Genomic DNA, 16,927 nt, shown 5'->3' on the forward strand with positions numbered 1-16,927 from the left:
TTCACAGATGCTGCCAGACCTGCTGAACTTTTCCAGCAACTTCTGTTTTTGTTCCTGATTTACAGCATCCGCAGTTCTTTTGGTTTTTATTTATGACAGTTTTGAATGTTGAAGCAAGATCAAAAGACTGAATAGCCAACTCCTTCTCATATTTTTTATGTTTCTGTGTTATGCTTGATTGTTCTATACATCAGTCAATGCAAATGGTTTGCTTTTATTCATTTTCTCCCATCAAGCCAAAATTTTAATATTCAATATCAACTAACTTACTCTGCTCATCTCATGGAAACAAACTTTTTTTCTATTTTTTCTTTCTATTTGCATTTCCTTATTTCAAGCAGCATCTCATTCACCGTGAAAGCATAACAGTGCAGACGCCCATGTTGGAAATACTCAGCAGATGTGACACCAGCTGTATAGAGAGAACCAGTGTAAATTTTTCTGGCTACGAACTCACCAATTCCAATGAAAGGTCATTAACCTGAACAAAGGTTATTTAGTGGTTGTTCATCCATCCCTGTAAACCAAATAGGCCCTTATCCCAGTCAAGGATAAAGGAGTGGTGACAATATGCTTTTACCCACAAATACCACAATAAACAAGAGAAAATTCCAAACCCTTCCAGGATCTGATTACTCAATTGTTGCTATGAAGTAGAAATTGCAATCACTTTGTATAAATGCATTGTAAGCTGTCATTAATTTAACAATAGCGAAAATAACTAATTCCATTCACAAAGTAGTCATAACACCTTGAAGTGTTTCTGACAGCTGCATGACTTCAAGTGAGTTTATCAAATGACAGGAAGACAAATGAACACAAGTTTCACTTATTCAAAGTTTAGCCCTTCAATTCAAGTAAATACATACATATCAAGGAAATTTACATTGGGGAAATTAGGTAACTTGAATATTCAGGCTTTGAGTTCCAAAATTCCCGGGCCAAATCCAATGTCACATAACGATTCATTACTTTCTATACTTTTCTGAGCTACATATCATTAAACTAAATGTCATTACAAGGAATATGGCAACCTCATTTAAATACAAGAAGTGGGGGTTATAACTAATGATTTAAACAATTCATTACGTAATGATCTGTTAACCTCCTTATTTCTCTATTGTCAGCATATTGTTTTTTAAAGCACATAGAATCCCTACAGTGCAGAAAGAGGCCATGTTGGTAACTCTGTCTTACCCATGATTTCTAATACTTCACAGAATTGCTATTGGAATTAATGTCTGTTGTTAGGTCAGCAAATATTGCACTCATTATGCACTAGCCAAGTCCTGCAAATGTCAACAAGATGGATGACCAATAATCTATTTTCCACAGAAGTCATTGCAGTTGCCAGTCTTTTTAGGGGCAAATTCTGTTGATTCTGTTTGTTTAATAATCCTTTCTCTCATTCTCTTGCAGGTAACATGTTTGTTGTAAGCTTGGCATTTGCTGATCTTGTCGTGGCTGTGTACCCATATCCACTAGTGCTCTTTGCAATTTTTCATAATGGATGGTTCCTTGGTGACATTCACTGTAAAGTGAGTGGCTTTTTGATGGGTCTAAGCGTGATAGGTTCAATTTTCAATATCACAGCAATTGCAATAAACAGATATTGCTACATCTGTCACAGTCTGACATATGACAAATTATTCAGTTGTCGAAACACAATGATCTTTTTGTTTCTGATTTGGGCATTAACAGTACTTGCAATAGTACCAAATTTTTTTGTTGGATCCTTACAGTATGATGCTCGTGTCTATTCCTGTACATTTACTCAGACAGTTAGTTCTTTTTACACTGTTGCTGTGGTGGTGGTTCACTTCTTAGTTCCTATCACAGTAGTGTCATTTTGTTACCTGCGAATCTGGATTTTAGTTATTCAAGTAAGGAGGCGAGTCAAGACAGATGTGAAACTGAAGCATAGTGACTTCAGAAACTTTCTGACTATGTTTTTAGTATTTGTGCTGTTTGCATTTTGCTGGGCACCCCTGAACTTCATTGGTCTAGCTGTGGCCATCAATCCAAAGAAAATCGGACCAAAAATTCCAGAGTGGCTCTTTGTCCTTAGTTACTTCATGGCCTACTTTAACAGTTGCCTTAATGCAATTATATACGGAATGTTGAACCGAAACTTCAGAAAAGAATATAAAAGAATAATAATGGCTTTGTGGACTCCACGCTATTTGTTTCAAGAAACATCTAAAGGTGGAACTGAGGCAATGAAGACGAAACCATCACCTGCAATAAATATTAATAATCAGGTAAAAGCAAACTCATTGTAAAATTATCCATTTACCTAAGTATTTAGAATGTAGTTTTTTGATTGCTTGTGTTTAGAAGTTCTCAGTTCTTGTAGATAGAAATAAACTCTTTATTGACAGTCTCTTATTTTAATTATCTTTCCGTTAAAATTATGATCAGACAGTTTTGCTTTTCTTGCCAATACTGAAATGTTGAATGGAGGTCTTTATATTTGTTGGAGTTCAACATGGCGTAGTACCTGAATGAACATATAGGACACGTCAATATGGTTAGCATAATATTAAAAACTTAGCTGATAAGCTTTCCTTCATATAGGGGAAAAATTCCATTCTTCATTCAATTACTGCTTCAATCTTGATAAACTGTAAATTTACCCTTAATTGTACTTCACAGGCACATTAATTCCAGAACGTTCTGCTCATGATTTCAGCAACTCAATCCTACTTTAACACTGGGAAATTCCTTGAGGCTTCTATTCTACTTTAGTAAAGTTTCTGGATGTTTTATGGAAACCCTAGTTAAAAGGGGTTGCATAGTTGAAAGAGGTCTGTTGAAGTTTTGGTCATGGAACTGAAGAGAATCAAAGGACATTCACCTTAAGATATGAAATTTTCTTTGAAGCTACTTAAACTGTGCTATTCAGAGTTAAGGCAATTAACCGCTGGGTTTTATATTCTAGAATCATAGAAATAGACACGTAGAGTGCAAAAAAATCCTTCAGCTGATCACATCTGTACCAGTCAAAAATAACTGTCTAACTATTCCAATCCCATTTTCCAGCACTTGGCCCATAGCCATCTATGCCGTGGCATTGCAAGTACACATCTAAATACTTTTTAAATATTATGAGAATTTTTGCCTCTATCAAGCTTACATGCAGTGAGTTCCAGATTCCCACCACCCTCTGAAAAAAAAAGTTTCTCCTCACATCTCCTCTAAACCTCTGTCACTTACCTTAAATCTTGCTCACCCTCCCCGCACCCCACCATCAGTGATTAATCCCTCCACCATGGTGAAAAGATTCTTTCTGTCTACCCTATCTATCCGGCTCATAATTTCATACATCTAAGTCATGTCCCCTCTCAATCTCCTCTGCTCTGAAGAAAACAACCCGAGTCTGCCCAATCTCTCTTCATAACTGAAACTCTCCAACCCAGGTGACATCCTGGTAAATCTGCTCTGCACCCTCTCTAGTGCTATCAAATCTATCCTATAACGTGGGATCAAGAACTGCTCACAGTATTCCACTGTGGCCTAACCAACGTTTTATACAGTTCCAGCATAACCTCTCCTTTAAACTCTATGCCTTGAATAATAAAGGCAATTGTACTACGTGCCTTCTTAACTTCTTGATCCACTGGTCCCGCTACTTAAGGGACCAATTTGCATTTATACCAAGGTTCTTCCAATCCTCGATGCTTCTCAGCGTCTTGCTATTCATTATGTATTCTCTTACTTTATTTGTCCTGTCCAAGTGCCTCATATTTATCCGGATTGAATTCCATTTATCACTGATCAGGACATCTGACAGTCCATTTCCATCCTCTTGTGATCTAAGGCTATCCACCTCACTACTTATCATCCCACCATTTTTAAAATCATCTGCAAAGCCACAATCAGATCAGTTATGAACTTATTCAATGGTGGAGCAGACACCAGGGGCTGGATGTTCCTAATTTTTGTGTTCATTCTTGGTTTCAGCAGAAGTGACTGTGTTTTAATCAAATTCCTACTTAAACCCCATCTCTAGCAGGAAGTCCTATCTCTTGTACATTGGTTAGATTTATCAATAAATGCAAAAACTACAACTCTACAAATTTCACCCAAAACATCTATTATTCTGCAGTAAATCTGATCAAAATTAAGTTAATCAGTGCAATGATAAAACCAATCTTCATCTACATATGAGCACAAGAACACGTACACCCACACATGCTTTATAAGTTACTATCCATTTGTTTTATAACAATCCAACAGCAGCAGATCTGCTCAATCAGATTCTGGATTGCAAAATGCTGAAAATTCACTTTAGACATTCATTACCTGTCCCCTTCAGCATAGGAGAAACTGACAGGTTTTGATTTTTCCTGAGATTTCAGTATTGATCTGTGAGAGAATTACAAACCCACATATATATGGATAGGCTTATATGTAATCTTGTCTTGATTTAACCATTTTACTGTCATAATGAACTTAAGTTTGAAAATCTATTTTACAACATTCTCAAATTGAAATTTAATTTTAGTCATGATGACCAACACACACAATTGAAGGGTGTTGTCTTATCGTTAATAAAATATTTTGCTGTCCAAAAGAAGTTGAAAACATCGTACCTTAAATATTATTCCATAATTGATGATGCATACAGCAAACAAAATAAAATTAGTACTTTGCAATCATCTCTACTTAGTAACGAAACAAATGTTAACCAAAAGTGCTCAGTGCTTTGTTCCCATGCTGCAGTAGTTAGTTTGTGTTGCACAGCACAACCGCTGACATGTTTATTCAGGTCAAGCTCTGCATAAAACTTCAATTATGTAACAAAAATGAACTTTGTGATGTACTTGCCACATCACAGAAACCTGGCATTCTAGTTCTTTTTTGTTACACGTACAATTGGTTAGTGTTGATTTTCCTCAAATCTTTTTTGTACAAAGAAACCCGATCTGTCAAAGACCAATGTCACATACGCCATGATACTGCAGACTGTAGTGGCTACACAATGTCTCTACTGCATCTCTTGCAACTGTATCTATTTAATATCACATTCAATTTCCATCTGTTCATTCACAGCAAATTCTAGTATGCAAAATACGTACATAAAATGTGCTACTGTGCTGTATCAGAAAACCAGATACGGATGACACAACTGTGAACTTTAAAAATTGCTGAAGTTCCTGTTTCTTCGACAAAAGTTTACATTTTAGAGACGACTTCAGAATCGAACAAGTTGTTACTAAATCATAAATGGCAAATTCTGTTGGTTTTGTTTAATTGTAATTTTCAATGTGTTGGACCAATTCTGCGATTATATAAGAATTCTACACTACTAACTTCTGCAATCAATGTTCTTGCATCAGATAGAAAATGTGCCCATGTACATAAAATAAAATATAAATTGTTGACCTGTATTTAGATGTCATTTTATTAAGTATAGTTAGAAAAAAGTTAAAATGAACGTTTCCAAGGCTGACTGACTTCAGATACTGGATTTGATTAACAACTTTTTGTTATGTTGTTGGAAACTGCATTCAATAAACAGATGTTTTGGAGGCAATTTTAACTTGTCAACACAGATGGGTTTGTGATTGGATTACAGGTTAAAAGGGCTAAAATTTCTGATGCATCAGGGCACAGCAGGACCCTTTTGATTTCCACCCTTAACCCCAGTGTGACTGGATGGGCTTGGGAAACCTCTATGGGGCAGGTGGCTTGGTCATTTAGATATTAAAAAGTACTTTAACTATGATTTCTGTCTTTAATGATGTATGCATGGATTTCCCAGGCTTCACAGAACTCGTCAGGGAAATTGAAGCAAGAAGACAGTGATATTTCAGGGGCTGAACAATGACAAGGAATAAATCCTTTAAATTCTGAGGTCTCACTCCAGCTTTCTTGCCCAAGTGATAGACTGTTGATCACAGAGCTTGTGCTTAAAACGTGCTTTTGCTGCAAAGAGGCTGATTTCCAAAACTTTTGAGGTCATTGATTTCACATACTCCACCAACCTTCAGTTCAGCACTAGAGATCATTTTTATCTGAGATCTAAGATGGGGAATAAAAGCTGATGTCGCAGCAGCAGCATCACTAGAATCAGGAGCAGTAACTTCCGGAACAAAATAGCCTTTTTCTCACCTACCTGCCATTTGCAGAACAGAGAGGATGAGAACAGAGTTGTAGCTCATATAAGGTAATACTCCCAAAATAAAATTTGCAAGCAAGCGAAAAAAATCCTGGAAATAAGTAATGGCAGTGCCTCTGAAGTATTAGAGCTTCACGTCAGATGGTCACTGGCATTGCAGATTTATAGAGGAAGGCCTTTTCCCTTGGACTAGGGAAGTAATCATTGCCAATGACTGTCAAAATCACCATAGCCCTTTTGTTTGACCTCTGGCTCTTTCCAGGGCTCAGCAGGTTGTATTTGTGGAACCCACAATTTGCTGCTTAAGATGCATCTCACAACTGACCAATGTCAAGTTTGCCTCTGTAATAAGCCTGTTGCTCTTTGTCTTACTTAGCATTTTCTGAGGCACCCTTTAAAGCACTAATGTTGCTATCAAAAAGCAATCCCTCGCTGACCATCCCACTAACTACAATGGCATGAGTGAATCATTCCAATCTAGTCCATGTCCAATTTTCCCTTATCAATTCTAAACAGGTGGGGTCAGTCAGTGAGTCAGTTGTCACTGCCTCTCACTGTATCTCCTTGCAGAATGTCTATTTCTTCATGAACAAAGTTCTTGCAATCCGGAAGCTTACTAACTGCATAGACATCATGCCAAGACAGAAAGATGGATGAGAGCTTCCTCCTAGTTGAATTCTCCCTCCCTGCCTGTATCTTTCAATGTTTAACTTGCCCACACCATTACAGATTTGGTTTGTTTCTTATAATTAAATCACAACTTGGTCTGTCTCCCTGTGACTATGCCATTTCTCTTCCTTTGAGTATCTCAGGCTTTTGGAGCCCTCTCGCCAGTCATTTAAAGCCCTGGATCTCCACTTGTGTCCGATAACCATGCCAATTTTCACAATAAGTTACCTTCATTGCTTCATCTTTCCAGTTTCTGCACCACAAAACTTCTTAGTCAAGGTGATTTAAACCTCTTTTTTTTTTTCTCCTCTGAGTCCATGGCCCTCTTATCCTCACCTTCCTTGTAAATTCCACAATCCTTATTCACAGTCAGGGCTAGGGAGAAAAATATTTGGACTTGGTATTTCTCCTGTTTATGGGGTCCTTATTCACACCTCGACCAGTGAAACCCTCCCGCTCACAGCCTTTGAATATACAAAATTGACAAGCGTAGTCACAATGTGTTCATAGTGGGGTTGAATTGTTTTATTTAAGTATAGAAAACTTCACGGCTTTTGTACTCTATATCTTCATTTACAAACTCCATCAAAATCTCAGGTTTTGGAATGATACATGTTATAACCATTACTTTGTTAGGTAATTACACATGACTCAGTCATTCATGTTATTTAACTAACTCCACTTCTTTGAACTGGGCTGTTATATTTTCAAAATACCATAAAACCATATGACATAGGATCTGCTGATTGAATCTGCTCCACCATTCAATGGGATCATGGCTGTTAATCCTCAATGACATATTCCTGCCTTTTCATCAGAACACTGTCCTGTCCTAAAAATGTTCTAAAAATCTGTCCAACTCAGCCTTAAATATTATTAACGAACCAGCATTATATAGCTCTCAGAGGTAAATAATTTCAGATTCATACCTTCTGAGAGATGAAATCCCCACACATTTCTGTTTTAGGTTGGTGACACCTTACTCTGAGATAATGCACGCTGGTCCTGAACTCTCCCATAAGTAGAAACAATCCTTTCAAATCTACCCTGTCAATCTGTCTGAGAATCTTACATATTTCAATAGGGTTGCCTTTAATTCTTCTAAACTCCAAACTTTTCTTAGGAGAAAATCCTTCCATACTTAGGATCAAATTAGTGAACCTTCTCTGGACTGCTTCCATTCTTTCCTTCAATGTCTTACAATATCTTTCCTGAGATAAAGGGACCAAAACTGTGCACAGTATTGTATGTGTATTGGCACCAGCATGTTGTATTCTGGTTTGGGAAGTTTACAGCCCCAATCCTCATTTCTCTATCCTGATTCTAGGCCCTGCCTAGTTATCAGTGGTAGAGGATAAACCACAGATGAATTGAAGCAAGAGAGGCAGTGGTATTAAATATCAAGATAGTTTATTGTTAGTAGCTTTTGAAACATAGAGCACAGAAATGTAGAAAATAGAAGCAGGTATAGGTCATTCAGCCCTTTGGAGCTGCTCCACCACTCAACATGAACAGGGCTGATCATTCAATTCAGTATCCTGTTTCCACTTTGTTCTGACGCTCTTTAGACTGACGAAATATATTTAACTCTGTCTTGAAAACATTCAAAGCTTGGTCTCTGTGGCAGAGAATTCCATAAGCTCACTACTCTCTGGGTGAATACATTTCTGTTCATCCCAATCTCGAATGGCCTGCTCCATATCCAGGATTGAAACCTCTGGTCAGGATACCCTGATCAATGGAAACGTACTTCCTACATTTACCTGTCTAGTCCTGTTAGAATTTTATAGGTTTCTATGAGATCCCCCATGAAGTAAACCCCAGCAAATATAGTCCTAACCGATCTAATCTCTTTTCAGTCACCAGTCCTGGAATCACAGGATTCCCAGGTTTACCCACTCCAAATTCACTTCAGGAGAAAGCATTAAATTCTGCCCACAAAAGAATATTACAATGTTCTATGCAACCAAATCCTGGGTGGTATGGTGGTACGTTGGTTAGCAATGCTGCCTCACAGCGCCAAGGACCTAGGCTTGATTCCAGCCATGAGTAACTGTCTGTATGGAGTTTGCACATTCTCTGTGTTTGAACTGGGTTTCTGCTGAGTCATAGAGTTCCTACAGTGTGGAAACAGGCCCTTCGGCCCAACAAGTCCACACCGACCCTCAGAGCATCCCATCCAGACCCACCCACCTAATCTACACATCCCTGAACACTACGAGCAATTTAGCATGGCCAATCCACCTAGCCTGCACATCTTAGGACTGTGGGAGGAAACCAGATCACCCGGAGGAAACCCACACAGACATGGGGGGAACATGAAACTCCACACAGACAGTCGCCCGAGGGTGGAATCAAACCCGGGTCCCTGGCGCTGTGAGGCAGCAGTGCTAACCACTGAGCTACTGTGCCGCCCCTGCTGAGTGCTCTAGTTTCCTCCCAGAGTCCAAAGATGTGCAGGTTAGGTTGATTCACCATCCTAAATTGTCCCCAATTTAGTGTCCAGAGATGTACAGGTTAGTCATTGTAAATGTGGGAGTGAGTGTAGGTGGGTCTGAGTGGCATGATTTTTGAAGGGTTGGTGCAAACTTCATGGACTGAATGGCCTTTTTCTGTATTGCAGGAATTCTATGATCAGTCTGACATCTGTTGCAAACCATCCATAACCAGAACAATCTTTCTCAAACAAGAAGAATAAAATAGCTCACAATACTCAGGTGTGGTGTCACCAATGCCTCATATAGTTGCAGCAAGATATCCCTGCTCCTGTACTTGAATCCTCTCAGAATGATTTACCATTTGCCTTCTTCACTGCATGTTTACTTTCAGTGACTGGTGTACAAGGACATCCAGATCTCTTTCCCACTATGTCACCATTCAGATAATAACCTGCCTTCCATTTTTTGCAACCAAGTGGATAACCTCACATTTATCCACATTATTTGCCCACTCACTCAGCTTAGCCAAATCTCACTGAAGCACCTCTGCATCCTCCTCACAGTTCACCTCCCCCAGCTTTGTGTCATGTGCAGACTTAGAGATATTACATTTAGTTCCTTCATTTAAATGATTAACATATATTGTGAATAGCTGGAGTCCAAATAATGATCATTGTAACACCCCTCGGTGCCACTCGGAAAAATCCCAATTAATTTCTACTCTTGTATTCTGTCTCCTGTTCAGTTCACTTTCCATGTCAGTATGCTACCCTCAAGCCCATAAGTGTTAATTTTACATGTTCCTTTTTTGTGGGACCTTATTGAAAGCTTTCTGAAAATTCAAATACACCACATTCACCATCTCTCCTTCTCAAATCTATAAGTTTCATCCTTGACAAATTCCAGAGGATTTGGTAAGCATGATCTCCTTTTTGTAAATTCACATTGACTCTGTACAATCCTGTCACTGTTTTCCAAATACTTTGCTATGTAATCCTTATAATGGATGCTAGCATTTTCCTAATACAAATGTCAGTGTTTCAATTTTTAAAACCATTTTCTCGCTGCCTCTTTTTTTTCAAATAGTGGAGTTGCATTGGCTACATTTCAATCCAAAGGAACTATTTCAGAGATACAGAGACTTGCAAGATGACTACCAATGCATCCACTATTTCTAGGGCTACTCTGGAATGTATATCATGGGGTCTTGGGGACTTATCAGCCTTAATCCCATCTATTTCCCTGACACCATTTCCTTACTAACACTGATATCCTTCAGTTCTGCCTGTCACTAGACATTGTTATCTAATGGTTGGGACATTATTTGTATCCTCCTTTGTGAAGACAGAACTAAATTGAATACTTAATAGGTACTTAACTGAAGATAGAATTTGTCTGTCATTTCTTTATTCCCCATTGCAACATTCCTGCTTCTGACTGTAAGATTCCCACATTTGTCTTAACTATTCTTTTTCTCTTCATATATTTTTGAAGCTTTTACAATCAGTTTCTATGTTTTGTGCAAGCTTAAACTTGTACTTTATTTTTCCCTATTTAATCAATGCTTTTTTCCTCCTTTGCAGAAATCTAAACTTAGGCCTGCTGCCCTTTAGGACAATGGGTATGGCCTTCATAAGAACATAAGAACTAGGAGCAGGAGTAGGCCATCTGGCCCCTCAAGCCTGCCCCATCATTCAATAAGATCATGGCTGATCTTTTTGAGACTCAGCTCCACATACCCGCCCGCTCACCATAACCCTTAATTCCTTCACTGTTCAAAAATTTATCTAGCCTTGCTTTAAAAACATTCAGCAAGGTAGCTTCAACCACTTCACTGGGTAGGGAATTCCACAGATTCACAACCCTTTGGGTGAAGAAGTTCCTCCTGACCTTACTCCTACATCTGCTTCCCTTTATTTTGAGGCGATGCCCTCTAGTCCTAATTTCACCTGCTAGCGGAAACAACCTCCCTGCCTCCACCTTATATATTCCCTTCATAATCTTATATGTTTCTATAAGATCTCCCCTCACTCTTCTGAATTCCAATGACTATAATCCCAGCCTACTCAGTCTCTCCTCATAATCCAACCCTCTCAACTCTGGAATCAACTGAGTGAATCTCCTCTGCACTCCTTCCAGTGCTAGTATATCTCTTCTCAAGTAAGGAAAGCAAAACTCACACAGTACTCCAGGTGTGGCCTCACCAGGACCCTATACAGCTGTAGCATAGCCTCCATGTATTTAAATGCCATCTCTCTAGCAGTGACTGACAAAATTCCATTTGCCTTTTTAATTACCTGCTGCACCTGCAATCCTACTGTTAGCGATTCATGCACAATGACACCCAAGTCCCTCTGCACAGCAGTGTGCTGCAATTTTTTACCATTTAAAACATAGTCCATTTTGCTGTTATTCCTACCAAAATGGATGACCTCACACTTATCAACATTGTACTCCATCTGCCAGACCTTTGCCCACTCACTTCAACTATCTATATCCCTCTGCAGACTTTCAGTGTCTTCTGCACATTTTGCTCTACCACTCATCTTAGTGTCATCTGCAAATTTTGACACACCACACTTAGTCCCCAACTCCAAATCATCTATGCAAATTGTAAATAATTGCGGTCCCAACACTGATCCCTGAGCCAAACCACTAGCCACTGACCGCCAACCAGAAAAACACCCATTTACCCCTACTCTTTGTTTTCTACTAGTCAACCAATCCTCTATCCATGTCAATACATTACCTGTAATACCGTGCAACTTTATCTTATGTAGCAGCCTTTGGTGTGGCACCTTGTCAAATGTCTTCTGGAAATCCAGATACACCACATCCACAGGTTCCCCATTGTCCACCATGCAAGTAATGTCCTCAAAGAATTCCATCAAATTAGTTAAACATGATCTACCCTTCATGAACCCATGCTGGGTGTTCCCAATGGGACAATTTATATCCAGATGTCTTGCTATTTCTTCCTTAATGATAGATTCAAGCATTTTCCCCACTACCGAAGTTAAGCTAACTGGCCTAAAGTTACCTGCTTTTTGTCTACTTCCTTTTTTAAACAGTGGCGTCACATTGGCTGTTTTCCAATCTGTGGGAACCACCCCAGAGTCCAGTGAATTTTGGTAAATAATTACTAGTGCATTTGCTATTTCTCCCATCACCTCTTTTAGTACCCTGGGGTGCATTTCATCAGGGCCAGGAGACTTGTCTACCTTTAACCCCATTAGCTTGCCCAGCACTGGCTCCTTAGTGATAATGATAGTTTCTAGGTCCTCACCTGCTATAACCTTCTTGCCATCAGTTTTCGGCATGTTATTTGTGTCTTCCACTGTGAAGACCGACACAAAATAACTGTTTAATGCCTCGGCTATTTCCTCATTCCCAGTTATTAAACTGGCCTTCTCATCCTCAAAAGGACCAATGTTTACCTTCGCCACTCTTTCACGATTTACATATTTATAGAAACTTGTGCTGCCTGTTTTTATATTCTAAGCTAGTTTACTGTCATAATCTATCTTACTTTTCTTTATAACTTTTTTTATGGCTTTCTGTTGGCCTTTAAAAATTTCCCAGTCTACTAGTTTCCCACTACTCTTTGCTTTTTTATATGTGTTTTTTTTCAGTCTGATACTTTCCTTTATTTCCTTAGACATCCATGGCTGACTATCTCTTTTCCTACAGTTCTTCCTTATCACTGGAATATACTTCTACTGAGCACTGTGAAAAATCGTTTTGAAAGTCCTCCACTGTTCCTCAATTGACCCACCATAAAGTTTTTGCTCCCATTCTACCTTAGTTAACTCCTCCCTCATCCCATCGTAGTGTCCTTTGTTTAAGCACAGGACATTGGTACTGGATTTAAACTTCTCACGCTCCATCTGCATTTTAAATTCGACCATATTGTGATCCCTCCTTCCGAGAGGATCCCTAACTGTAAGATCATTAATTGTTCCTGTCTCATTACATAGGACTAGATCTAGGATAGCTTGCTCCCTCGTAGGTTCCATTACATATTGTTCAAGGAAATTATTGCGGATGCATTCTATGAACCCCTCCTCAAGGCTGCCATAACCAACTTGGTTTGACCATTCGATATGTAGATTAAAATCCCCCATGATAATTGCTGTACCATTTTTACATGCATTAGCTATTTCTATGTTTATTGCCCACACCACCACAATGTCATTATTTGGTGGCCTATAGACCATGCCTATCAGTGACTTCTTCTCCCTGTTATTCCTAATTTCCACCCAAACGGATTCAACCTTTTATTCAGTAGAACCTATAACATCTCTCACTACCGCCCTGATATCATCCTTAAAAATCAGAGCGACACCACCTCCCTTACCTTCCTGTCTGTCCTTCCAAACAGTTTGATACCCCTGGATATTTAACTCCCAGTCATGACCATCCTGCAACCATGTCTTTGTAATGGCCACTAAAGCATACCCATTTGCCATGATTTGCGCCATCAATTCATCCACCTTGTCTTGAATGCTCCGAGCATTCAGATAAAGTGCCCTTATGCCAGTTTTTGCATCTTCTTTTTGAGTCCTATCACCTCCATTACTAACAGCTCTTGGGTTCTCCTTCGCTTTAACTTTTTTCCTAATTTTCAATGGAGTCGAAGCTTCCTCATCACCTGGTAACCTACTGCTTTGCATTCCATTTATTGTTATACTCCCTGTATGCTCACTCCTCCCTTCCCCCTTACTTACTAGTTTAAAGTCCTATTGACCACCTTATTTACCCTTTTCACCAAAACACTGGACCCGGCCCTGTTCAGCTGGAGTCCATCTCAGCGGTATAGATCCCTCTTGTCCCAGAACTGATGCCAGTGCCCCATGAAAAGGAAACCCTCTTTCCCACACCACTCTTTTAGCCATGTGTTTACTTCCCTGATCCTCGCCTCCCTATGCCAATTTACACGTGGCTCAGGCAGCAATCCAGAGATTATGATCCTTGAAGATCTGTTTTTTAATTTTGTTCCTAGCTTTTCATAATCCCGAAACAGATTCTTTGGATCTAAAAATTTATCTTTAACTTCCCTCATTTAACATGGCCAGGTCACATTTCCCATTTTATTTTAGTGCCAGATAGGAATGTACAATTGTTGCAATTCCTCCAGGTGCTCTTTAAATTTATACCATTGCCTATCCACGTTCATCCCTTCAAGTAAAATTTGCCAATTTATCACAGCCAGCTTGCACCTCATACCATTGTAGTTTCCTTAATTTAGATTCAGAATCAACTATGACTGTCCATCGTAATGAAGAATTCTATTATATTATGTATGATCACTTTTCCTCAAGGACCATCTTACAGCAAGATTGGAGATTCATTTCTCATTAGACAATACCCAGTCCAGGATGGCCTATTCTATATTCGGCTCCTCAATGTATTGATCCAGAAATCTATCCTGTACACACTGTAGGAATTACTCCTTTATGGTATTATTACTGATTTGATTTGCTCAATTTTTATGCAGATTAATGTCACCCACAATTATAGCTTTATCTTTATTGCTTGTACCTCTAACGCTTTCCTCAACATTACCATTATAGTTTGGGGATCTAAATATAACCCCAACAATGGTTTTCTGGGCCGTGTCATTTCTAAGATCTACTTATAAAGTTTCCATTTCAGCAGAGTTGATGTCCTTTCTCACTGTTGCATTAAATTTACTCTTTAACCAGCAATGCTACCCCTTTTTTTCTTTTTTGTCAATCCTTCTTAAAAACTGAATACCACTGGATATTTAGCTCCCATTCCTAGTCACCCTGCAGTCACATCTCCATAATCCTGACTATATCATTCCCATTTACATGACAAATTACTCATGGAATCCCTACCGTGTGGAAGCAGGCCATTCAGCCCATCAAGTCCACACAAACCCTCAGAAGAACATCCAGCCCCCTACCCTGTCCCTGTAACCCTGCATTTCCCATGCCTAACCTATCCAGCCTGCACATCCCTGGACACTATGGGCAAGTTAGCATGGCCAATCCACCCTAACCTGTATATCTTTGGACTGTGGGAGGAAACCAGAGCAACCAGAAGAAACCCATGCAGGCATGGGGAGAATGTGCAAACTTCACACAGACAGTTGCCTGAGGGTGGGATTGAACTCAGGTTCCTGGTGCTGTGAGGCAGCAGTGCTGACCACTAAGCCACTGTGTCATGGTTTGCTCTCTGCTAACTATCCTACGTAACGAGGACAGAGTTGAATTCACTTTATTGTGAATGCTCTGCACATTAAGACACAAAGCCTCAATGCTTGTCTTTTTAATATTCTTAATCCCATTCATATTATTTTACATTCTAGCCCTGTCTGAATGCAGCATTTGAATTCTCAGTGAATCAATTTATTTCCCATTCTGCCTTTTGTTGTTGCCATTGTTTGCCCCTCTTCTGCCTCCCTGTAAAGGTTTCCATACAACCCCTTCCTGCTATTTTAGTTTTAACCCTCCTCAAACAAACTAGTAAATCATTATTAGTCCTGACTAGGTACAATCTCTCCAGTTTGTACTGGTCCCAATGCTCCACGAAACTGAAACCCTCTCCCTTGCACCATTTCTTTAGCCACGTTATATATTCTATATATTCTACAGTGACTAGCATGTGGCATTGGTAGCAATCCTGAGATCACTATCTTTGAGGTCGCATTTTCTTAACTTGATTCCTAACTTCCTGTATTTTTCTTTTACAATATTATCCTTTTTTCAAATCTATGTCATTGGTACCCATGAGTACATGACCAATGTCTGTTCACCCACCCACTGCAGCAAAGCAGTCTTGTGAAGAGTACATCTGCTCCATTCAGTCACCTGTGCAAAATTGAACTATGTCCATCCGACTGTGTTACATCATTAGATTGGGTGGAGCCTAATGCAACATGAAGATTAACTCCTTCAGAACCATTACCTTCTACATCTCCTGCCCCGACTACCCTTTAGTCACCCTGGTTACCGATCACATTTAGCGGTGGCCTGGTGGCTCATTGGTTAGCACTGCTGCTCACAGCACCAGGGACCTGGCAGTTAATAACATCTTCTATTGTAGGACTCTCTGAATGCCAATTTGTTCAGCCTCAGATTTAATGTTTAATTTTAAATCAATTCTGTATCTTTCAAATTGTCTTCTCCCAGATTTTCGATTCTTTATTTGGTTAGACCCATTTCTGACCTTGAATCATTGCAGAAATATTATTTCTCCTTCCATTTATTCTCAATTTGCTTATTATTTTTTATTATTGAAAAATTGTTTTAAATCTATAGAATGAAAAATTGATTGTAATTTGCTGCTAAGTTTATATTCATACATTTTCAATGCTTTTCAAAATTCTGTGGCTGTAAAATTTGCTAGACTCTACTATAGCAAAGTCATTGTAACTTCTTAGTCTGTCAGTCTATTATACTCTGCATTGAAACAATACTCTATTAAATTTTTCAATAAAGGTTTTAAATTCCGTTAAATGTTGTTTGGTAATGCTTTGCTGCTTTCAAGCTTTTAAATTCTGCCCCCTTGTAATACTGTCTCTCTGTGCTGTTTACAATGTTTCCCTGCCTTTTGGATTAATCAAATGGTGTCTTCCTGCCTTTTTCACCTATTCCCTCTTTCTGTAACGAGTTGGAAAATACTTCTGCTTCTTCATCGACAAACCTACCTTTAATGGTCAATGCACTTT

At 39.1% G+C, this 16,927-nt stretch overlaps 1 protein-coding gene across 1 annotated transcript in view; it reads left to right on the forward strand.

Moving 5' to 3' along the window:
* The window catches only part of mtnr1bb (melatonin receptor 1Bb), a 45,160-nt gene extending 42,878 nt beyond the window's left edge, over positions 1-2,282 (forward strand). The window contains exon 2 of the mRNA XM_048598109.1: positions 1,420-2,282. Within this exon, the coding sequence (XP_048454066.1) occupies positions 1,420-2,282 (863 nt within the window). The remainder of the gene's footprint in view (positions 1-1,419) is intronic.
* Positions 2,283-16,927: the final 14,645 nt, after the last annotated feature.

The sequence above is a fragment of the Rhincodon typus genome, chromosome 6, assembly GCF_021869965.1.
Source record: "Rhincodon typus isolate 14 chromosome 6, sRhiTyp1.1, whole genome shotgun sequence".
Classification (NCBI taxonomy): domain Eukaryota; kingdom Metazoa; phylum Chordata; class Chondrichthyes; order Orectolobiformes; family Rhincodontidae; genus Rhincodon; species Rhincodon typus.